Genomic DNA, 26036 nt, shown 5'->3' with positions numbered 1-26036 from the left:
CATGTATCATACCCAGGATAGGTTGCCATGCCATCTCATAATGGCACTTATCTGCATTGCTGAGCAAGGCCTGCATGAATAATTGTTTCAGCTCTTGTTTTCCCACTTCGTACTCTGCATATAAATTTTCAAATGTTCATGTCAGAACTTTCACACTCACTGTTTTCAGTTATAAGAACTAGGATAGCAAAATTCAGGATTTGTTTCTCTTTCATCTTATTCCCATAGATCTTCTTTCCCAACAGATGATGAACATCTGCTCCTAGAAACTGATTAATGGAGAATAATTTATCATTAGCATATTCCATAAAATATATCTTAGGTTCCGTCATAGATGGGGAAGAGGGTATAAGTTATTGTTTTATATATCTGTACCCTAGCATAGTCCTTCAAGGTGTAAACTACCAGTTACTATCAATCCTATGAAAAGTAGAACATTACTCTTCTGTCAAAGCATATCCCAGGCTAAGGAGATATAATTTAAGTTTATGTTCTTTGCTATGCAAATCAGTTTTTATATTTACTTATGCAATAGAACATGTACCAACCAACATGCAATGGAAACTATTTACCAATAATATAATTTGATACTAACTTGACATGGTAGCTGAGCTGAATGGTGAGAAAAGTTGACTCTTTGGAAGACATGGGTGTGAATGTTATGGCTCTATTTCCTAACCATCTCCTTATGACTTCCTGGTAGGAGTTATACAGTAGAAATGTTTACATCCCAGCAAAATGGACTTGCTTTGGAGGCCTTGCATCACCGTATGAAGCTAATTCTTTGCACAGTGTAGCTTTGCTGGGGGAAATGCCTGTTTGATATAGTGCTTTTGAATCAGAAAAGGGAATCAAATAGAACATGTACCAACCAGCATGCAATCGACATAAATGTTCTGTCTCTATGTAGACATGCTTTTGTTATTTATTAGTTAAACAATTGAATAGCAATAGCGATAGCATTTAGACTTATTTACCACTTCACAGTGCTTTACAGCCCTCTCTAAGTGGTTGACAGAGTCAGCATATTGCCCCCAACAATCTGGGTCCTCATTTTACTGACCTCAGAAGAATAGAAGGTTGAGTCAACCTTGAGCCTGGTGAGATTTGAACTGCCAAATTGCAGGCAGGCAGCAGGCAGCAGAAGTAGCCTGCAGTACTGCACTCTAACCACAGTGCCACTGTGGCTCATATGGAAACTATTTACCAATAATATACTCCCAACACTAAACACTGGAGAGTCCAGATACTAGAGATAAATGAAGGGCTTATGCATTTATCAAAGTTTTATATGGATACATGTTGCTTGAAACAGAGTGCTGAAGAAGATATGTAGTCTTTTCAGTCCTAGAAACCACTAATTATGCAATCAGGCATTGAAGGTCTCTTTAACTTCATTATTACTACATATGCCAATAATGGTAAATTTAAGACTATGGTGATTTTACAATTATTTATATTCCGTTGTCAGTAATATAAATCTGATCAAAACATTTTACAATCAATTTCAACAATCATAAATAAGAACAGCAAGGGCAACATTGTTCCATACATCCCACAGGAAGTTGAGCTAATGGTCCTGTGGAGTTATATTGTGAAAGCCAGAGTTTCTCAGGGCAGGCTTTTATGTCAACAACTAATAACTGCCCAGCTTCAGGGCTCAAAACTTCAAGAAAAATCCCATTAAGTAATGGGAAGTGCAGAGGAGAAAAAATGCCAGAATTAAACTGCAGTGGGTATAAAAAGCGGCTGCATTTTCATGCTGACCAATAACTGCCTGAAGTGGCTTCATCCTAGCATAGAGTGAAATTTGTTATTTTCCTGTGCTGTGTTGCATGTCTTGAGATCCTTAACTCACTGATAGAAGAGAATATTTGTAGCTCAGAGCTGAACTGTGGGGTCCCTCGTACTCTCCGAGCTTGGTTGTTTTCTTGCAGATGTTTCATTACCAAACTAGGTAACATCATTAGTGTACTAATGATGTTTATTTATTTATTTATTTATTTATTTATTTATTTATTTGTCACATTTTTATGCCGCCCAACTCCCGAGGGACTCTGGGCGGCTTACAGCAGAGAATAAAACAATCTGAACAATATCCCATACAAAAGTTTAAAAGAAAACATTAAAACCCATACACTCCAGTTCGTGGCCGGGTCTCGCAAGATCACCGTAGCGAGATCAACGGCTCCAGGCCTGCAGGAAGAGCCAGGTCTTCACCGCTTTCCGGAAGGCCAGTAGGGTGGGGACAGTCCGGATTTCAGGGGGTAATTGGTTCCAGAGAGCCAGAGCAGCCACAGAGAAGGCCGTCCCCTGCGAGCCTGCCAGCCAACATTGTTTAGCTGATGGGACCTGGAGAAGACCGACTCTTTGGGATCTTACCGGTCGCTGGGACCTATGCGGTAGAAGGCGGTCTCGAAGATAGCCTGGCCCTGAGCCATGTAGGGCTTTAAAGGTAATAACCAACACCTTGAATTGCGCCCAGAGACCGATAGGGAGCCAGTGCAGCTCGCGGAGAATTGGTGTAATGTGGGTGTATCTAGGTGTACCACAATAGCTTGCATGGCTGCATTCTGGACCAACTGTAGTCTCCGAACACTTTTCAAGGGTAATCCCATGTAGAGCATGTTGTAATAATCCAACCTTGAGGTGACAAGGGCATGAGTGACTGTGAGGAGAGCCTCTTGATCCAAGTAGGATCGCAATTGGTGCACCAGACGAACCTGTGCAAAGGTCCCCTAACTACAGCCGTCAGATGTTGTTCCTAGTTTGATAATGTTGTTACCTAGTTTGATAATGAAATGTCTGCAAGATGATAACCAAGTTCAGAGAGCACTAAGGATCCCGCCATCCTTAACTCAGGTATGATCCTAGAATCTGTTTAAACCAGCGTAAATGAATTGCTGCCAAATTCTTATCAGTAGACATAACAGGGATAGAGTGAAGAGTCCAGTTGAGAAGGGCTTCTGAGATTGTCTTCCCTGGCCTTCCTTCCTCTTTTTTTTTTTTTTTTGCTTTAATTTATATGCCGCCCTTCTCTGGAGACTCAGGGCGGCTTACAATGCATTAAGCAATAGCCTTCATACTTTTGTATATTTATACAAAGTCAGCTTATTGCCCCCACAATCTGGGTCCTCATTTTACCTACCTTTGAAAGGATGGAAGGCTGAGTCAACCTCGAGCCTGGTGAGATTTGAACTTGCAGTAATTGCAAGCAGCAGATGTTAATAACAGTGCTTTAGTTCACTGTACTACCAGGCTCTCAGGTTTTTGTAGGTATCTTCATTCAGAATGTAGTTTTACAAGCATAGAAGAACTAACAATATTTGAATGCATTTTTATTATTACTTCCTACACTAATATACAGATCAGGATACAGTAATGCATCAATTTTAACAACTTCCCATGTTTTGTCATGTATAATAGTGAAAAATGCATATATTAAAAACTTGCAGATGATTTGAAAAGTGGAATTGAATGCAACCCTGCTTAAATAATGCAAATGTTTTAAAGTATAAAACTGCCAGACTTGGCAATGGGTATAACTTAATAGTGATTCCCAGTTGTAGACTAATGGATTAAATGAATCTGTAGTTCAATTATGTTAACTCAAATTTCCCCAATCTGTTATCTTCCATATGTGTTGGGACTCCAACTCCCAGAATTCCAAACAAAGAAAACTAACACATCTGAAATACAGCAAGTTGAGCTAGCTGATTTTTAAGAAATTTCATCTTACCATTTCAGTGGTATTATACTGCACATGAGAGCAGCTTACCCTCTAAATGCTGCTTTTGCTGCTGCTAAGGGGTATGGAATTAGTATAAGAATTATTTATGATTAAATACATAAATTAAAGTTCCCTTGTTTATTCTTGTTTATTAGACCTCTGAATTAACTTCCAATATTAGTAAACAGGAATTTAGTCTAAATGATAATTTGAACATTTGTGTATTGCAGATTTTAGGACCTTCGTTACTATGTTGATCCAGCAGCTATTAAGCTATGTGTAATTCCTGATTTGAAAGGCCTGATTATTTTGATATATATAAAATGGTACAGTTTAATCTACCCAATCTGGATTAGCTGTTTGCATTACAATTTGGATGGCCACCAGGTTATCCTTTTTATTAGTTCATCCTACTGGAATCCATTTAACTCATCATGAGGAAAATAGTGCTACCTGCTGGCTGACATCGGTACATGCTCCACCAATGGCTGAAAATTGAACCTCTGTATGTCCAAGTCTTCCAGATAATCCCTTATGTCAGTTGATCTGTGCAATATTTGGATCAAAAGAACAAAAGTTGCTTTGGAGTGCATAGAGACATTCATGGTACCAAAGTATAACTTCTTAAAGCAATTGCATCTTTTCCTGGGCTAATATACTGACTCTGTAAACCGCTTAGAGAGGACTGTAAAGCACTGTGAAGTGGTGTATAAGTCTATTGCTTTTGCCATTCTTTGACATTATCCCATTTAAAAAATAAATACATATTTCAAGAAGATACTAATGTATCTTTTCATTTCAGCCTCTTTCCTGCTGACATGCTTCTGTTATTGTTAGTGTTTGTACTCTATATCCTAAATTTGTAGCATAAGCTAAATGAACCATTTTATATTAAACCTGCTATTACAATATTAGCAAAACAGCAGTAGGTTGCTGGTAGCCCCAAATGATACCTCTGAAATGTGACAATATTTTAATTACCATGTTTTAGAAAATATCCAAATTGGTGGCTATTTTTCTTTCTCTAAAATTAAAACAGTAGGCCAAAGTTTCAGTAAATATTGCTGTACTATTAATTGTTGTTGTTAGCTGAGAAGTCGTATTCGACCCATCACAACCCCATGGACAATGTTCCTCCAGGCCTTCCTGTCCTCTACCATCTTCTGGAGTCCACTATTAATTACACAAACCCAATAACAATGTACTGCTACATGTACCATAAAAATAGTATTGTAACACAAAAGTAAGTAATTGTATTTTATCAATAAATGCAGTATCATTCAGGAATACACACACACACACACACACACACACACATATATGCAAAAGTTTCAAAGATTATTTGCAAATGAAGGCAATTTTTAAGTGTATTTGCAATAAGGATAGTATGTCCACTTCTTACTAGAATTTGTGTGTGGTTCTAGCACTAAATGAAAGTGGAATGTTATGTTTTGGTTCATTTAAGAGTTTTGTTGGCTCAATAGAGGGAAAAGCATATATTTTAATAACACAAAATTGCTAAACTTCACACAGGGCCCAGGAATTGCTGTATATTCTATTATACAATAGTAATTATTTAATACTTTGGCATGTAAAATTGTTATTTCAACAGATATGGGAGAAAAATCAGACCAATATTTTATGCATGAAAGGCTTGAGATATTCCATGTAGCATGGAATATCTTTATTAAAATCAGTTAAAAACAATTCTAGGATGCAAAAGCCTAGAAAATTAAACAGTGGAACTGATAAAATGCTCCCTGAAATTTTGGCTGAGGTTGATGATAAAATTAGAGAATTTTTCTTCAGGCCAACTCCTTATTTTTTAAAATGTAACGTATTTCATTGTCTGTCTATCCACCAGAATTAATACATCTTTGTCCATGTCAGTTGCAATCTAGATAACCATTGAATCATAATCGTTTCATATGGGTTGGCAATAGTTACATGTAGTTGTTCCTCAAGAGTAATATTTGGAGGACAGGAGCTAGGATGTTGCAGTTACTGAAATCCACAACTGAGAGCAAGTTTGGTGTAGAGAGTAAAGGCTAGAAACCAAGGGGCTTAAATTGTAGCCTTCTAGCCATAAACATGAAACCAGCTGGGTGACTTTGGACCAGTCACTTTCTCTCAGCCATAGGAAGAAGGCAAGTGGTACATCTCTTTTGAACATTTTTGCCACACACAAAAAAGCTCACAGGGAATTGTCTGTGAGGTTGCTAGGAGTAAAATCCGACTTGAAAGCACAATATAAAGCATAGGGCTAGCTTAAAGTCAAAATTAATTAGTTTAAAAGTTCATTAGATGACCTTGACCAATTGACAATAGCTGAATATCTTTCATCGCACAGAATTGTGAGGTCAAATGGGTTATATATTTTTACAGCATTTCAAAATTAGCTGAGAAGTGGTTTTGATTTTTAACTCAGTATTTTGACTAATGAACAAAAGGGGTAATCTTCTAAACAACTTCTTTGTGTCTTGTTTTTAATAGCCCTTGACCCATCTAAAGACCCATGTTTGAAGGTAAAGTGCAGCCCTCACAAAGTGTGTGTCACTCATGACTACGAGACAGCCACTTGTGTAAGCCGCAAACAGTTGGTACACAGGTAAGAAGCTGTGATTTATGGTTTCAATTAAGTATCTTTGTTCAGAAGAATATCCCAGATTTCACATTTCTAAGTGATAATATTATGTGGGGAAGAGAGAGAAGAAAGGAATGTTCCCCTGTCACTATAAACTGATTTTGGCTGTTCACCGCCCCGAGTCCTTCGGGAGAGGGGGCGGTATAAAAATTTAATAAATAAATAAAATAAATAAATAAATTTACCTTGTGAAAAGTGCTACAGTGTTAAGCACTGCTGAAGTTTTCTATATTGGGCTTGTAGCTAATCGCCTCCCCGGTACTGTGTTATTCTGAAAAACAGAGAAACAGTATGGCAGTGATCTTTTTTGGAGGATGAAAAATATTTTCCTAGGATTGGAGCTACAGTTGGGTATTGAGTAGAGCTGTGGATTGAGAACTTTTCTGCCCTCAACAAATGATTTCCAATGGAATGTGCTATTTGCAGCAAGCAGAGGAGTCGATGAAATGTCATAGCTTCTGGCTCAGTTCTGTTTTAAAGCATATTTTCTCAATGAAAGAGGCTTCTAGGCATAATACGGGACATTTGCCAGAGGTTGCAAGAACTGAACTTCTATTGTAGTTCCTATTCCCTATACTGATACAAAACAACTGAGGCTTTCTTGGAGACCAAAAGGCAAATTCACTGAAGAGATGTTCTGTGTATTTATTCACGTTGTACACACAGGCATGTTAAAAGGTTTGGCTAAGTTCCAAGGTAAAATATCTGTTTCTCTTTAAAGTAGAGATCAGAGCTTTCAGTTTACATATGACACCAAAGTAGGTATTTGTTAGAAACTTCAACAATGAAAAAAAAAAGGCAAAATGTTTGTGGCAGCATCACAACACAAATCCAGTTTTTTGTACTTGTAACCTGATGTATTTGTATGTGCACCGGAGACAAATTCTTTGTGTCTCTCTAATCACACTTGACTAAATAAAGTACTGTATTTTTTGGAGTATAAGACGCACTGGAGTATATGACGTACCTTAGTTTTTGGGGAGGAAAATAAGAAAAAAGCTGATTGGCAGGTGGATCAGCCTCCCGGAATACCCCCAATCAGCTGTTCCCAGAGGTGAATTTTAGCAACTCCAATTTATTTATTTATTTATTTATTTATTTATTTATTTATTTATTTATTTATTATTGTGATTTATATACCGCCTTTCTCCCGAGGGACTTAAGGCGGCTTACAAAATGAAAATTTCCAATACAAATCACAATAAAATAAATTTAAAATCAACAGCCCAATTAAAACAGCTTAAAATTATAACAGTGTACACCCAAACGGATCAGTTGAATTGACGGAAGAGTCATGTCTTCAGCTCGCGACGGAAGGAAAGGAGGTCGGGGGCTGTCCTGAGCTCAGTGGGCAATCCATTCCAGAGGGTCGGGGCTCCCACAGAGAATGTTCTCCTCCTGGGGGCCGTCAGCTGACATTGTTGGGCCGACGGCACCCTGAGGCGGCCCACTCTGTGAGAGCGCACGGGACGATGGGGGAGCGGCAAGAGATGGTCCTGCAAGTACCCCAGGCCTAAGCCATGAAGGGCTTTATAGGTAAGCACCAGCACCTTGAAATGAATCTGGAACGCCACCGGCAGCCAGTGCAGCTCACGCAGGAGAGGTGTTACATGGGAGTATCGAGAAGCCCCCGTAATTACCCGTGTGGCTGCATTCTGGACTAGCTGGAGCCTTCAGACACATCCCAAGGACAGCCACATGTAGAGGGTGTTACAGTAGTCCAACCTAGAGGTAATGAGGGCGTGAGTGACCGTGGTGAAGGCATCCCGGTCTAGAAAAGGGCGCAACTGGTGCACAAGACGCACCTGTGCGAAGGCCCCCCCTGGTTACGGCCGTCAGATGGTCATCCAAAGACAGCCGAGAATCCAGGAGGACACCCAAGTTGCGAACCCTATCGGAGGGAGTATGGGTCTCTCCCCCGATCACTAAAGATGGAACCTCCAGATCCCGGGATGCCGGCATCCACAGCCACTCAGTCTTGGAAGGGTTGAGTCTGAGTCTGAGTCTGTTCCTCCCCATCCAAACCCGCACCGCTTCCAGGCAGTGGGACATCACGGAAAGGGCATCCCTAGGGTGGTCAGGGGTGGAGATGTAAAGCTGGGTATCATCAGCATATTGATGATACCTCACCCCAAAACCACAAATGATCTCACCCAGCGGTTTCATGTAGATGTTAAAGAGCAGAGGGGAGAGAACCAATCCCTGATGTACCCCACAAGTGAGGGGCCTCTGGGGAGGATCCCTGACCCTCTGCCCAAACAGACTGCAAGCGACCAGAGAGGTAGGAGGAGAACCACTGTAAAACAGTTTCAGAAAAAACTTTTTTTCCTGCCTCTGAAAGCCTCCGAAACAGAGCTTCAGAAAAAAAGCCTGTTTGGGGGCTTCTTTTCTGATGCTCTGTTTGGGGGCGTCTTTTCTGAAGCTTCTTTTCTGATGCTTTTTTCAGCCTCTGAAACCTCTGTTTGAGAAGCTGGGCGGGGCTACATTTGGAGTATAAGACGCACCCAAATTTTCACCCTCTTTTTTTGGGGAAAAAGGTGCATCTTATACTCTGAAAAATATGATATTCTATTCTGTTCTATGTGAGAGGCAAGCAAATAACTCTTCATTTCCCTCTCTTCATGGAATCTATGATGGGACAGCCAGCAGCACTGACAGCTACATTTATCTAGAAAAGTGGCATGCTATTTTTTTTTTTTTCATTTTACTTGTTACTTTCCTATGGCAAACAAAATTGGTGAGCATGCAAAATATTTCCATCACTCCTAATCTTCAGGCTACCCGATCTGAAAAAAAACTCTATCTGAAAAAAAAAACATCAACAGAGTACAATGTTGAGTTCATTTTTAGTCTTTGTCTGCTTTTAAAAACTAAGAGTTTGTGTATTGCAAAGCTGTATCTATATCCCTTTCTGCATCAGATTTTAAATGTATGTTTTCATTTAGTGTTTCCATGCATTCAGTTTTCTTGTTAGAAAGTCTTATTTGCATTTTCTTTTAAGATTCATTACCATAAAACCTATAAAATTGAGAGGTGCATCACTCACCTACTTTTTATCTCCTATATATTTCCATGTCTCCCTCTTTTTAGAAGGAGAGTTTGTGAGAACATTAAGTGTTGGGTTGAATATAATCATTCATTTGCGGATAATTTTTAATAAATTCAGTATCTGATTTTTGCAAATTTATACCCAAGACAAAAATCAAAGGCAGTGTGATTCTTGAGCAACTCTTTTTCCCCCTCTCTAAATAGTATATCTAGCATGCCACTAATACTTCAAATATGACAAGAACCTATATTCTTTTCTTGATGCTGTAACATTTGAGAATGGTAATTAATGTGTTAGATGATAAAAATGGGAGAGGGGAGAATGATGAAAAGCAAAAAGTGTTTGATTGTGTGAAAGCCCAAGAACTTTGGAAATTCCTTTGTCAAGGACATAGTAAAGACTTTTGGCATGAATCTCTGTTTGATTAAGGTCAATTTGATTTAATATTCATTATCTAAAAGCAGACAACCAGAGGTTTACAGAAACCCATTAATATATCTCTCTAGCAGCATCCTTCTATTGTCATTTTTTCAGCTCCTAACAATAGTTTTCCAGTGATTTAATGCTGTGAACCCAAACATTCTATGGAAACATAATTATTTTTTAGCAATTATAATCCCATAAATTTTCTAATCATTGTTTGAAGGCATTCAACTCAAATGGTTTCTTTAATATTTCAAATTCTCATTCCATACAGTATCATTAATTCTGGTTTTGAATACATGTCAGAGAGGCAGAGGATTTTCATCATACCATGCATAATGCTATATTTAATTTAATGTATTAAACAGGTATTAATGAATATATTTAATTATCATTCATGATCATGTGAATAGAAGTTAACATCAGGAAGGGAATTAACTATTATTAACCAAATAAAAATGTGTGAATCTAAGAACACCATGACTATTAAAGGTTGAAAGCGTTGTTCAGCAATAAAATTTGGACACTGTTATAAAATTTTGGGGGAAAAATAATTGAATTCCGTTGAAGTGCTTTCTCTAAACCCTAATAATCTATATAATCGTTTTTATGGCATTACTTTACCAATCCCAGACTGTTTCTGAATTTTCAGGTTTTATGTGCATTTAAGATATAACATCATGGTCACAGAAGACACTTCTATTTAATCACCTACTATCATCCTTCTAAAATTCAAAACATGTCAGAGTTTCTTGCAGCACACACAATCAGACACAATTAAATGAACTTCAGCAGGATTCAAATTACATAAGAAACTTCTTTATATACAATACTATACAGGAGAATTCAGCATACAATATCAGGAATACAGAAGCAATATTCATAGAAGCAAGTCATTACAGAGTAGAGAGATACAGAGGCTAATATATTGTACAGAGGCTCCCATTACAGAGGCCAAACCAACTCTTATATACAGTTCAGCAAGTCTAAGCCATGCCCAGACTCCAAACTGTGTCTTATGACCCCATACAAACAAATACTATGTTTCAGTTTCCAAAAAATCCCCACTGGCTGACCTGTTACCGTGTCTATCCAAACAGTCCCCATTGGCTGACCTTGTGCCATGTCTCTTGCAGCTCATAAATACTTATATTGACAAAACACACAAGATATATATCTGCCATTTGGTTTAACACTTAATGCAACTAATGAAAGTTTATACTTGGAGTTAATATTAGACTCTAAATACAATATTATGCATTACGTTGTGTTACTCATTATCAGTAAAACAAATGCAGCCTAATATATTCCAAATCAGAGGTTCCCAACTCTCGATCCGTGGACATGCCAGCCACCAACCCATCCAAACAAGCAAAGCCTCATCCGTGGGATGCAGGCAGTATGCAAAGCCACGCACCCTCTGGTCCGCAGAAAAACCTATCTCCACAGAACCGGTCCCTACTGACTCAAAGGTTGGGGGCCGCTGTTCTATACAATCAAGAAAACTTTGTTTTGGAGTGAAGAGGAAAAAATGCATTGCTGGTTCTATAAAAATAAATAAATTAAGGCAACAAAGTCAAAAGTTTTAGAGAGCACAAATGTGTTAGAGTAAAATATACTTATTTTACAAGACAGCCAAGTGATTTATTACAATCACTGGAGTTTCAGATTTTATGAGAAAGAGTCACCTGATAACATACGCTATTAGTAAGAATCTATGTACATTTGTAGGAGGGGGAATGTTCTGTTAAATGAAACATGGTGAATTTATGTTCAGACAGATGGTGATGGAATCTGATCTGGATTCCCAGGAGGGAGGGAGTGCATTCCAGAGGAGTAAGAGACAACTCAGTTCAGATAGTTTGTGTAAGAGAAGGTGAAGACAATGGAAAGTACACAACAATGTTGAAAACACATTCTAATCAACTAAATCTAAACTTCTATAAATGTATTCTATAATTCTGATGTTCCTGGTACTTTTCTGCCTTATTCACTTCATCTTTTGGTAGTAAGAAAAACCCATGTAAGTCCCTTTCAGGTGAAACATGGATTAGTCTCTTTTCAGATAAAGTGTGAGACTTCACAAAAATACAATAAAAGTTTTTTTTTGTTAAATGTATACTATTTTTTTTTTGCAGATTCATTGTGTTTTAGAAAAGGTATAAATATTACAACTGCAGCAAAAACACAGAAATTTTATTGAGTTATAAAATCTTGAACAAACTTCGTATTTTCTTATTGTATGGTCTGAAAACATTGCTATTATCATCATCAAATTAACATCATACATCAGTTCCCAAGATAAATATCGAGACTATCATAATACAATCCTGAAGCTTCAAATCGAATCAAATCAAAATTTGATCCTGAAATATAGCATCTTACATTTTATTCATTCCCAGTATACCTATATGTGTACTACCTTGCTTAAAAAACATAATAGAATAGCAGAGTTGGAAGGCACCTTGGAGGTTTTCTAGTCCAACCACCTGTTCAGGCATTCTGGACAAATGGCTGTCCAATATGTTCTTGGAAACCTCCAGAGATAGAGCACCCACAAGTTCTGAAGGCAAGCCGTTCCACTGGTTTATTGTTCTCACTGCCAGGAAATTTCTCACTAGTTCTAGGCTGCTTCTCTCCTTGATTAGCTTCCATCCATTGCTTCTCGTCCTGTCTTCAGGTTCTTTGGAGAATAGGTTGACCCTCTCTTCTTTGTGGCAGCCCCTTAGATATTGAAACACTGCTATCATGTCACCCCTAGACCTTCTTTTCATTAAACTAGACATGCCCAATTCCAACAACCGTTCTTTGTATATTTTAGCCTCCAGTCGCCTAATCATCTTTGCTCTTCTCTGCACTCTTTCTAGAGTCTCAACATCTTTTTTATATCAGGGCAATCGAAACTGGATGCACTATTCCAAGTGTGGCCTTACCAAGGCATTATAAATCGGGTACTAACACTTCACGTGATCTTGATTCCATCCCTATGTTAATGTAGCCCAGGACTGTGTTGGCTTTTTTTGGCAGCTGGACAGCACACTGCTGGCTCATTTTTACGTGATTGTCCACTAGACTCCAAGATCTCTCTCTCAGTTATTACTATTGAGCCAGGTACAACCTGTTCCATACCTGTGCATTTTGTTTTTCTTGCCTAAATGTAGAACCTTATTTTTTTCACCATTGAATTTAATTTTGTTAGAAAAGGCCCAGTGTTCAAGTCTGTCAGGATCTTTCTGTGTCTGAAGCCTATCTTCTGAAGTGTTGGCTATTACTTAGGCTGGACAGGCATGACTCATTGAGGTTAATTTTAGAAATACAAACTAATATAAAATGGATTAAAGAATAAAACAAGAGGAAATGGCACAAGAAAAGATTGCAATATTAAGCACATAATGTAACAGTAGCAGGCCTATGAAAAGCTTAAAAGTAATATTTTCAAATGGACAAATGAGGAGCAAACTAGCAAAAAGGTTATGCTGGGTAAACAAGTGAAAGTGATGCCCATTAAGGCATGGAATTTTAGCTCCCCATTTACAGAGAATGCATTCATGAATGCTTTAATGGTAATGCAAATTTCAGTATTTTGCATATTGACTATGAAAAGACAGCTGGTAGCTAATCTGAGGTAAGAGCATGGTCTGGAAAAGATGAAGAGAAAAAGTAACAAAATTTGCAAGAACTGGAAGGATAACAATGAAAAAACTAAAACATTTAAGATTTTTGGTACAGTTACTTTGAAATTATTATTATTACTTTTGAATTCTCATCTTCAATATGTTAACTTGATTTTTATTTTATTTTGTCCCACAGTACATGTAATCTTACACAAGTTGTAATCAGACAATTCAAGGGCAAAAGTTAGCCCAGAATCCTTAGAGCACAAAAGTCTTGTTTCAAGTTCAGATCAGTAATTCATTCAAGGCTTGAAATCAAGGAGCAAGATCAGGCTAATATGCAAGTTGTCCCAGCATTTGATTATTCTCAGCATCAGCAATAAACATCCAGATAAACAGAAATTAACATCAGATTAATACCAGACTAACAATCAAACATAGACAATACGCCAATCGAGGAGTAATCAACAGATATCTGGAAGGTCAGTCATGGCAAGTAGACACTTCTTTTTTATTTGAAATGTTTCACTATTTATCCAAGTAGCTTCTTCAGGTGTAATAAAGGTATACCTCCTAAGCAGTTCACTGCAAATGAGGTTAGAATATGTGGTGTTTGGTATGTCAGTACCAAGAGATGTGGTCATGGTCATTGCCTAAGGAAAAACAAGATAAATGGAGGAAGTCAAACTTAAAGAGAATGTCAGGCAGGCAGAGACACCAAACTGAGAAAACTGAGCTAGTGAAAAGGGAAAGTGAAGGAATTCAGCCAAGACATGGTGAGCATGACATAATAGAAAGTAATGAGACAGAGTGTACACAGTGAATAGAAAAAGAAAGTAGCAGTTCCAGCAGCAGTAGTAGTAATGGTACTAGTAATGTTTGTAGAGTGAGAGTAGAAACTGAAGCAGGAGGCGAAGATATAATAGAAATAGAAAGCATCATTTATGTTAAAGCAGGAGTGAAATGCTCCCGGTTCGGACCAGATCGCCTGATCCGATAGCGATGGCGGTAGGTGGTCTGGAGAACTGGTAGCAAAAATCCCTGCGCCCCGCGATCATCAAAGGCTTTTTTTTTTTACTTTTAAAAGCATTTTTTTCTACAACCTCTTCAGCTGAAAAAATGCTTTTAAAAGTAAAAAAAAAAGCCTCTGATGATCGTGTGCGGCTCAGCTGGGATCGCCAGAGGCTTTTAAAAGCATTTTTTCTACAAACTCTTCGGCCAAAAAAAAAAATGCCTTTAAAAGCCTTTAAAAGCCAACTCCCAGCTGAATTGCCTGATCGTCAGAGGCTTTTAAAAGCATTTTTTTCTGCAACCTCTTAAGGTTATAGAAAAAATGCTTTTAAATGTAAAAAAAAAAAATTGACCCTCCCCACCCAGTCACATTAAACCCCCCCAACCAAGCCACGCCCACAGAACCGATAGTAACAAATTTTACATTTCACCACTATGTTAAGCATTCAGCTGTTCAGCTGTAAATGGGAGGAGTGTCAAGGTAATGATGATTTAATAGCTGACCAGCTGCTGTAAGGCTGTAAACTGAAATGATGATGCAATGAGAATGAGTCAGCAGAGTTATCACTTTAAGAAGCGATAAGGGCCTATGTAAGAGAGGCCCTGTGAGGGTGTCTCTCTCTCCATGTGTGCTTCTGTGCTATAGTTGATGATTGATTGCCTGACTTTGCCTAGTACGTGTATGTATATATTCCTTGTAGATAAACCACTGTTTGAAAGAGAAACCTCTGTTTACTGTATTTTGCTCCTGGGTTGTCAGAAAATAGTCACACTGTGCGCACTCTGTCAGGGACACATTATGTCTGAGGCCTCCACCTCTATCAAGGGAAGGATTTTCCACTTCTTCCACTTCTTCACTTTTTGCTCAAACCATCTACCTTCCCTGTCCAAAATGTGAACATTATTGTCCTCAAAAGAAGGTGGGGGGGGATGGTATCAAGAAGGTGATTGGAATGGCCTTGAAAAACTGTGGATTATTATTCAATAGACTTTGAAATAGCAATAATTTTTACATACAATACTCAGGAACTGAACTCCACCTTACTAATTTCCAACGCCATAATACATTATTTCTAAATGAGTTTAATGGTTTAGGATTGGGAGTAGAAGACTTCCTCATCCACCAAAAGTCACATCTCATTGAGGTTAATATATCAGACACCATATGCTAGCAGTAGGTGTTCAAAAATAGATTTGGATATTATTTATCATGTATAGTACTTCCATCTACTATATCTATATATTCTACAGAAGAGCCTGTAATACAATGGACTAAAGCACTGTTATTAACATCTGCTGCTTGCAATTATTGCAAGTTCAAATCTCACCAGGCTTAAGGTTGACTCAGCCTTCCATCCTTTCAAAGGTAGGTGAAATGAGGACCCAGATTGTGGGGGCAATAAACTGACTTTGTATAAATATACAAAAGTATGAAGGCTATTGTTTAACGCATTGTAAGCCGCCCTGAGTCTCTGGAGAAGGGCGGCATATAAATTAAAGCAAAAAAAAAAATCTATCCTTCATATTTAAACATTTTCCACTCGTTCACTTTTCCCACTCACACAATCTACAGCTAGGTTAAGTGTCCATGAAGAAAGATGGACCTTACTCTTTGTCTTCATTAAAATCCTGATCCAGGGATTGGATGGCTGCAATGCAGCTAAATTTGCACTGGAAAAAGAGATTGACAGCGGTGCAAACATAACTCTTCGTCTGAATTCATTTTGCCTATTTCCACCTTTGAAAAGCTTTGCAATACTGCAGCTGGTGCAGAATCATGTAGTTTGACTGTTGATACAGTTATAGAGAGAGCATGGTGTTTCATTGCAATAGTTTGCTTCCAGGCACACTTCAAAGTACTGTTCCTGATCTCTGAAGTCCATTGCAGCTTAAGGCCAGGTTTTTTGAAAAACCAAATTCTCCCAAATAAAATTAAGATGATTTAATTAAATAAAGTTAATTTATATAGGATAGGGTAGGATAGGATATCAAAAGTTGCTTTTGCTGTTTCCTCAGCCAAAAACATACTTGCCAGAGACACGCCAGTTGTTCACAGGATTCTGAATCTTCTTGCCAAGAGGAACCAATTCTTATGTTCCTGACAGCAAATATATTTTTATACATACAAGTTTTGCTGCCAAATCTAGCATGCTGTTTGATATTATCAATGCATGTTGAAGAGTTTTTATTAGATATGGTTTGATGGAGATTTAATATCTTATTTATAACTTGGTTAGCATATCTTTATGAATATAAGCACTACTTTTACTACAAAGGAGGGATAGTAATGTATGCAAAATAGTCATCAAGAGTCTGGCAGTATATAAACATAATATGTAATCATAATAAAGTGTGGATAATTGATGTGGCAATTCTTGGAGACCGTAGGATAGAAGTAAATGAATTGGAGAAGATCAGAGAGTATCAAGATCTGAAAATTGCAGTTTGAAAGATTATGACATAAAATGCCTGGGTGACACACAATAAATCTTAGATGTCACTTAGAAAAAATTTGCATTAATAAAATTTCCATCTGTCAATTACAAAAAGTCACAACACTTAGATCCGTACATATACCATGCTGATACATTACAACATCCTAAATTCTTGGGAAGGACTTGATGTGTAAGAAGCCAACATCAGCTAAAGAACTGGCAATATAATTTTTCATTATTGGTTATATAATTTGTTTCTTATCCTGGGACATGTATACTCACCTTCATTCATGAATTTGTTTCTTACGTAAGAAACAAATTGTTAATTGTTATAAATATGGAACAGGGGCAAGTAATATTAAATTCCCACAATAATCCTTTATTTTTCCTGTTTACCTGCATCTTAAATTAACTGAGCAGTCTATTCAAACAGAAATTGTTATTTAGTATCTACAAATTATCAATAATATTGTTTAATTAATTGTATATGTATAAGAGTTTAATACCAAAGACACTAAAAATAATACCCTATTTGGAGTAAAGGCTGTAGGAGATAAATGTGGAATAGGAAAATGCCCTTAGTACTAATAACAGTTCAAGCTTTCATAGTACTAGAATTTGTTTTTTGGGGAAAGGTTTTATTAAACCCTTTCTTCAGTTTCTAGTATCCCTATTTCACTTGGGGAAAGTGTTAAATATGCAGCCTTGTAAAATAGCAATTTTAACAGGGATAGGATGAATTCCAATCACAGAGTATATTATAAACTTGAAAGAGTTTATATCATGTTTTCAGATTATCTTTTTAAAAAGGTTGAAGCTAATTTGGAAATGATTAGTATATTAAATTCTTTCTGCAATCCTGCAACCATTATTAATTAAATACCTTAGTGACTAATATTTAGAAGACATTTGTGCCTCTCAGTGTTAATGTAATCAAATGGAGACAAAACTTGATTTTACCAAGCTTTTCTGAGGAAAAATAAAAGGAAAATACTCTAAACAAAATATTATGGTTGGGGTCTTCAGAATGGCAATTTAATATTATGATGGCCCATTTTAGGTAGCATATTTCAGCTTAACTGGAAAAGGCCTAAATATTTTATACCTTGCTGCCCCAATTTGTAGCCAATTAATCAATAGCAAGTAAATCCCAAGGACCGAGGTATCTACATAGTCTATCAATCAGAGAAGGGTTGCAGCAGGTTCTGACCAGTTCTGGAGAACTGGTAGTAAAAATTCTGATTGGCCCCACCCCATCTATTCTCTGCCTCCCAAGTCCCAGTTGATCAGAAGGAAATGGGGATTTTGCAGTAACTTCCCCTTGAGTGGGGTGGGAATGAAGATTTTACAGTATCCTTCCCCTGCCACTCCCACCAAGCCATGCCACACCACGCCCACCAACCCACACCCACAGAACCGGTAGTAAAAAGTTTTGAAACCTACCACTGCTACCAATTATTAGTGGTACCTATCTCTCCAATAAGTGCTATTACCTTCTTCTGTCTTTATTCCTGGAGGCTGTTGCCATATGGGAATATGAGGTATTGTCTATATGTAGACTTTTCTGTCACTGCTCCATTCTTTGCCCAATGGTGCTTTTTCAGGAGGCAATTGGATTTTTTTGTTTTTTCTTTGAAGACATTTTGCTTCTTATCCAAGAATCTTCTTCAGCTCTGGGGGGATAATGGGGAATGGAAGGATTTATATTCCTTGCAAACAGCTGGTTTGCATACTTTTAGAGGGTCAATGAAGCACTTGGAGGTTTATCTGTGTCCTCAGGGACATCTGAGTAGTGCTCCTGGTTCCTGTAGTCTGCAATTTTTCTCTGGAAATTCATTCCTACTCCCAAACCATTCAAAGGGTGTTCATCCCAAATTGTATGGCTAAAAGTCTGTAGAGATTCTAAGTCATCCAGGTCATTGTTGTCCCAATGGTGCTTTTTCAAGAGTAACTGGACTTTCTTCTTGTTGTTTTTTGCTCCATTCTTTGATTTCCCCCAAGATCAAATCAGTTCCACTTCTATTAGAGTCCAGGAAATAGATGAAAACTTGTATATTACAGAAATCCTTGAAGCTACAACCTACTTTGAGTGTTGTCAAATTTTTTAAGTATTTTTTATCTTGTTTACTATCATTGGGAGTGTGAGCCATTAGATTCACATAATAATATAACCCAAAGGAATAACTAATAAAAATGTTCATAAAAAGAAAAGGAAATTACACATTTTCAAAAAAAAGTGTACCTAAGTTTTCTTTAAGTAAAACTTATGGACAATATGAAAACAAAGTCTGAATTCATTGGAAGGTAAAACAAGCATATATATAACAGAGGAAAAAACCTTGCTGCATTTTGGGATTAAGCTGAGCATCCAGGAGGCAGAGGGTTGAAGGTGACCCTAGTCTCAAGTGACACAGTATCTTTTAAATCTCATATGATGCTGTCCAAGTGAAAAATTGTTATTGGACCCTTAGGACGTATGCTCCCATTCATTTGAATTCATTACCTGATTATATTATTATACATTAACCCTATTAATATTCATTATTTCTCATTTGACTTAAATAGGTGCTTAAGTCATCAGAATTTCATTAAAATTATCATGGTCTATCATTTGTAGATAATTTCTGGGTTGTTTATTTTTGGTTTGTTTGTTTATTTTAGAGATCACATCATAATGTTTAACTTGATACTTTTCAGATGTATTAGGACTATTTCTTACAAAATCTCCAGCCAGTAGAATAAAACATCACTTTCTCTCTCTCTCTCTCTCTCTCTCTCACACACACACACACACATAACCACACACACATTTATAGGATGAAAAAAACTACCATACCTACCCTGTTTCCCCAAAAATAAGACCTGCCTGGATAATAAGCTCAACCAGGCTTTTGAGTGCATGCGCTAAAATAACCCCCCCCCCCCCCGAAAATAAGCCTTCTCCCAAAATAAGACCTAGTGAAGGAGTGGGCATTCGAGAAGTTGGAATTAATTGATTGAACTCGTGAGAAGTGTTTTTTCATGGTACAACTTGTTTCCCTGCACCCAATGGCAAGAAACGTGATGGAGTTGGAAATCAGGTAAGATGGCAAGAGGAGCCCCGTCTTGCTCCACACACCCCAAATAATAAGACCTCCCCCCAAAAAAGGCTAAGTGCTTACGGTATATTGATTAGGGTGTATGCAACAATCTCTAATTTTGCCCTTATTCTAGATCAAGAATTCAAATATACACAAAGCAGAAAGGAAATTTGTCATCAGTACTTACAAGGAGAGACAAATCAAATTCTGTACACTGGTCTAATTGTCTTCAAGTGATAGGAGTGGCATAAAATGTTGGGGTAGTTTAGACCAAGGAACCATACAAAGGAGAGGTGGAGTTTCTCATTTGAGGCTTTCTGCAATGTGCACATTATAGTAAAGCAAGATAAGGACATCTTAATTTTTGTAACTGCCCTCTCAGAAGGCTTGATCAGCAAAAATTGGGTTAGTGTCAAAGCAGGCTTATGGTTTGGGGTTATGGCGGCTCAGCAATAAATGTTTTTCCGAAAACTCAAATGCCCACTCCAGAAGTAGCAGAGAAAAGTCAAGGACGGTGTTTCATACAGATAAGTTGTTTTCATTGCAGATAAAAGAAGCCTGATAGCAGCCCCAGGGTTTAAATCTTCTCTGTTTTTTTTTCTCCTGCACTTATGCAGTAACAATCTTCTTGACACTTGTTTGTCAGCCTTGAAAACAAAATCTTCCTTGTCTTTTGAGAAAGGTCCTGTCTGATCTGAGTCTTTGTTTCACCCTCCCCAAATTCAGCCCCCAGAAATTGCTTAAGGTCTTTTCCAGTTTGTTATTTTTCAAGGGAATGTTCCAAGGGAATGTTCATAATGTGATGGGATTCCTAGAAAAATAATACCTGGAAGGGACCAAATATTACAAAGCTGATGGTAGAATGTTGAGTTATCTGTATTAAAATCAAATGGTTTAATGTAATAAACATTTTCTTTCTTTCTTTTTTAGTGCAAGTCATCTTATTTCATTACTTCTTAATCTGTCACTTCCTGATGCTTTCATTTTTCAGAATCTATCCTTCCCCTTTTCCGTTAATAAGTCTACAATTGCCTGCTTAGCATTCTGCCAAAACTCATCAAGAGTTCAACCCACAGATTTTCAATTTAGTCATTTTCTATCAGCCTAATTTGACCAATGAACCACGAATGACATTATTTATGGGCGCCAGCCATATAAGTACAGCCTATTTCAGGCTCACTAATGCTTGTCTAAATTTAACATGAAGATTCATTAGAGTGCTTTAAAAATGGATTAATACAGCATTATTTGGTTAAATGTTATTTTTTTTTAAAGACAAATAATCCACTCTGAATTCTAGGCAAACAAAGACAGTGTATTTCTTACTGAAGAGAAAAGGAGCAAAAAGAAAACAAAGATGAATACAAATTGTGTCAAATAAATCAAAATTGCATACTCTTTCCATCACTTGGCCTCTGAAGTAGTGGGGATTACAGTTCTGTCTTCTGACCATTTGCAGCTATGAACCTGAGTGGAGAATAGACAAACCACAAACTCCTATTTGTTATGAGATGTAGGAGCAGAAGGCAGAATGACAGAAACCCAAGTTTGGGTTAATATAAGTTAATATCCAATTTTCAATAATGAATTAATTGCACTCTGAGAAAAAAACTTTATGAGGGATCCTTTCTCAAAGAAATGCAATTGATGAGATTCTTGAAGACTTTATATCCTGTTGCAGCCTAGGCAATACTTAAGCCAACTTCTCCACAATGTTCTGTTCTGAGGAATAAATCTTAGGAATGAGGTGTTTGGCCTTATGGGACTGCAGGGGCACCATGGGAAGAAGATTCACAAAAGTCAAAATGGAGTACTGTGCAGTTGAAGCTCAACCTTTTTTTTGAGCAGATGCTTCCAGTAAACAGGGCCCTGGTTTTAATGTAAGATTTAAAAAATCATATATTTAGAACCAGAAATGAATATTTTTTTTATCAGATACTTATGAGAATGCAAACAATGTAGGACAACCTTTTTAAAGAATCTGACAAAGAGTCCCATGAAATCTTGATAAAGAAAAGGGCTTAATGCTAACATTAGATGGACAGAGAACTAGTTGAACTTCTGGATGGTTCCACATCAAGCTGAAAAAAAACCCTGACCCCTGACAGCAGGGGTCCATTATTGGCCTTATGCTGTCCAATGTATTTAGATTATTTGGATGAAGGATTGAAAAATAAGATTATCAGTTTTCTGGATGACACAAAGATGGAGGAATAGAAAAAGCATTAGAGAGGGCTTTGGGGAGGATGGCATATTGAAGATGGTTGTGTTGAGAAAACAGAGGCAAAATTTTTAGGCATTAATAAGGATCTGATCTACCAATCTAGTTAAGAGAGGATGCAAGATCACCCAAGCTGTTTCTATTTACAGTTGTTCCTCACAAACATGACAGCAGTTTCTGGAGATGGAGGAAATCAAGAGATGAGGAAATTTGCCATAATTGCTCCAGCTACAAAAAAAGCCTTTTCAAAGGACATTAAATTTGCACACTTCCCTTGTTAATCATCTTCAGAAATTGCATATTAACTGCAGCAAAGAAGTTAGGCACTTACAAAGGGACAAAATTGCAAACACTGGATGAGTGAGATTTTCATTTTTTAAAAAAATGAAAATCTATTTCTACAACTCTTCAGAATTTAAAATAAACAACAAAAATCAAGGCAAGGTTTTGGCTACAGAAAATTTTAAATTGATGAAGAGGTCAGAAAACATTGGAATATTAGATTTTCAATATTAAGACTTTGAAATTATTTTAAAAGAATAAACTCATGTTTGATGGAAAGGAAAAATTGCTTTTGATATTGGAGATATAATAACTTATAATGGCACTTAAAGGTATCTTTGAGTAACTAGGAATAAATTATGTCAACTACATTGTGTTTTCTTGGGAACAGGCTGTGTCCAGAACAAAGATATGCAACAAATTCCACTTGAGAATAACATGAATGAGAGACTGTAAGAGAATTGACAATCCTAGAAAGCAATTGGAACAATTTCTTTCTGCTTGAGTCACAATTCCTTTTTGCTTGATTCACAAAAGAGGCTGTTTAAAGTTGAAACAAGATTCAACAACTATTTATTTATTTATTTATTTTATTTTATTTTATTTTATTTCTATACCGCCCTACTCCCGAAGGACTTAGGGCGGTGCACAGCCAAACAATAAAATACATACATACAAAATTTAAAAGTAGAATTAAAATCAAATTAAATAGTTTTGGCCCAGACAAATTAAAACCCCAAACAATTTAAAACCAATTTTAAAATTTGAATATATAAAATACTAAAAGATATTAAAAATTAAAAATCTTTTATAAAAGAGAGAGAAAATTAGGCCAGGCCCGCCTGGTGAAATAATAAGGTCTTTAGAGCACGGCGGAAGGTGCGCAGATCCGGGATCCTCCGTATCTCCGGAGATACGGAGGATTTAAATGAATTATAGAGAAAGATTGTTCGAATAAAAAGGAATACAAAGTTGGTCTATTTTACCAAGGTTAAAATGGGGTATGTTATTATGCTGGTTGACTCCATTTGGATATACTGATATCTTAACTTGAAAAATGTGGTATATACTGGATCTGTTAGTATTTAATATGAGTTTAGACTTTTTATTCTATGACTAATCTATATATCCTAATTTATGCAACTTTTTTAAAAATTAAAGTTCAGTGATTAATCTTTGTTTTTATCTTTTTTAAAGGAGAAACTGTCTCTCTGTTATATTAAACTTTATTATTTTGTTTATATTAGGATGCTGGCATTACTTTGTGTTTGTGATATATGGATTTGTTTACAGTTTAGGGCTGATATATAGAATGTTTAATTGAACTCAAACAAACAAGGAAACAGAAAACAATATCCTTGTCAGAATATTGCCTGCATATGATGCACCAGAGACTAGAAGGGGTTAAGTCTTTACAGACATCACATGTGACTATATCAGCCAATGAAGTCTTTTATTGGACTCTTACCCAGAAACCACTTGGACATCTTCCCTGTTTTTTTTCTCTCTCTCATCTATCTCTCAGCAAGACAACACGTGAACTTATCTCTCCTCTCAACATCTGAGTCATACAGTTAGGGTAAAAGGTGCAACAGGACATCCTGTTCATTACTGTATGCATGTATATATTTTGTAAATAATAAAACAACTTTTTGAACCTGAAGCTGTATTGACCAAATAACTTCCTCATAGAACCAAATGAGCACGACCATCAATATATATCTGACAATGGTAGCAGACGATGAAAAATTATTGCTCAGGTCTCTGGAGGCTGGGGACAGCAAAAAATGTCACTTCCTGTCCCACCGGGAGTCAGGAAATGGGCCCTTTCAGCCTCCGTAGGGCCTCTAAGGGAGTGGGAAAGGCTGTTTTCACCCTTCCCAGATAAATAGAGACGATCTGGAGCCAGGTAAGAAAGAAAAACAGGCCTTCCCTACACCCCCCCCAGGCCCTCCAGAGGCAGGAAACAGCCTGTTTCCCTACTTCTGGTGGGCCCAGAAGGCCCGAAAATCAGCTGGCCGGCGTGCACATGCACCCCAGAGCTGAGCTATTAGTAGGCGTGCCCACTAATATGGCTGCGCGTGCCATCTGTGGCACGTGTGCCATAGGTTCGCCATCACGGATATAGGGTTTCCTGCTTGAGCAGGGGATTGGACTAGAAGACCTCCAAAGTCCCTTCCAATTCTGTTATTCTGTTATAAGAAAAGGAAATAGAGTTTTTTCTTAAAATGAGAAAGGTTTCAACTGGACAAGAAGAATTTCTTAATGGTAGAAATTGTTCAATGTTGGAATACTCTGCCTTGAAAAGTGATGGGCTGTCCTTTGTGACAAACATTTAAAGCAAATTTGTGTGTCCGTCCATCCATCCATCCATTCATCAAGAGTGCATCTTCTCCTCCTTTCAGTTCATTCATTTGTCGGGTCAGGAAACAAAATGCCAATCATTGTGTTGGCTCCATTACATACATAGGGCAGTAAAGAAGACTATGAGCTAGTCCTAATCACTGCAAATCAGACTCATTCCAGTATATGTTGCCAGTGTATGACCTGTCTTGCGGATGACTTATGCTGTGCATGAACTTTGTAATGCATTACCTACAAATGCAAGCCATGTTGTAGCCCAGAATAGAATAATAGAATACATCTTTGTATTCCTAAAGACATTTCTAGCGAGGATTGCAATTTTCTTTAAAAAGGGGACATATATTAATTAGTCATGATAGTTTTGTTCTTGTAAGCCTATCATAACTTTATTAATATAATGGTCAGAAGAAAAACCTATTAAATACATTATGTAGCTAGGATGACAGTTTGGATTGTTGTCCTGCTAATTTATTTGACCTCTGTCTCCCATATTTTGATTACCATGCAACCTAACTGAGGTTGCCTGAGTAATTACTAGTAACCATTAGTTAAAATCAACTATTAGAGATTAATTAACTTCAGAAGCAAATGAGGATATTAAATTTATTATGAAATTGCTTTTTTGACAAATGAGTTGAATGCCAAATGGATTACTTAAGAAGTAATTTATATTTTCCCATTGATAAAACAATAACTGTTTGGGATTCTTCAGTATTTTAAAGATATAAAAGGAAAATGCTAGAAATGTTGAATGATTTTCCATTTCCATTCTTTCTACTTTCCTAATTCATTTTGTTAGAATTACAAGAAGTCTGAACTATGCCTCCTGTGTGCTTTCAATCACTTTCATTTCTGAACTATGAAGAGATTGAAAACAATTTAGCAACTGAGTGATTTTCATATTTCAGATTAGCTTTATTGTATATATTTCATATATTGTTATGTATATTTTTACTGTAAGTTATGAAATCACAGTAAAATTAGACATTACCAAGCGGAACAATAGGGATATGAATGCACTATTTTTGGTCTGACAATACACAATGTTCCTAGAGTATTGTGAAAAGTCAATTGCCATTCTACTTATTGCTTTTAGTAGAAAACCATGGCAATGATTTATTGACTGTAGGACTGTTTATCTAGAAGTGGCCCTGGAATTTTAAGCAGCAAGTTCCAATGAGGT

The 26036-nt window shown here is 37.0% G+C and overlaps 1 protein-coding gene across 1 annotated transcript in view; it reads left to right on the top strand.

The window, feature by feature from the left end:
- SPOCK1 (SPARC (osteonectin), cwcv and kazal like domains proteoglycan 1) overlaps positions 1-26036 on the top strand; it is a 510659-nt gene that overhangs the window by 250958 nt on the left and 233665 nt on the right. The window contains exon 3 of the mRNA XM_070933894.1: positions 6224-6338. Coding sequence (XP_070789995.1) covers positions 6224-6338 — 115 coding nt within the window. The remainder of the gene's footprint in view (positions 1-6223; positions 6339-26036) is intronic.

This window comes from Pituophis catenifer, unplaced genomic scaffold, assembly GCF_029215685.1.
Source record: "Pituophis catenifer annectens isolate HBS135680 unplaced genomic scaffold, rPitCat1.0.hap2 SCAF_2, whole genome shotgun sequence".
Classification (NCBI taxonomy): Eukaryota; Metazoa; Chordata; class Lepidosauria; order Squamata; family Colubridae; genus Pituophis; species Pituophis catenifer.
This window is presented reverse-complemented; position numbering and strand designations above follow the sequence as displayed.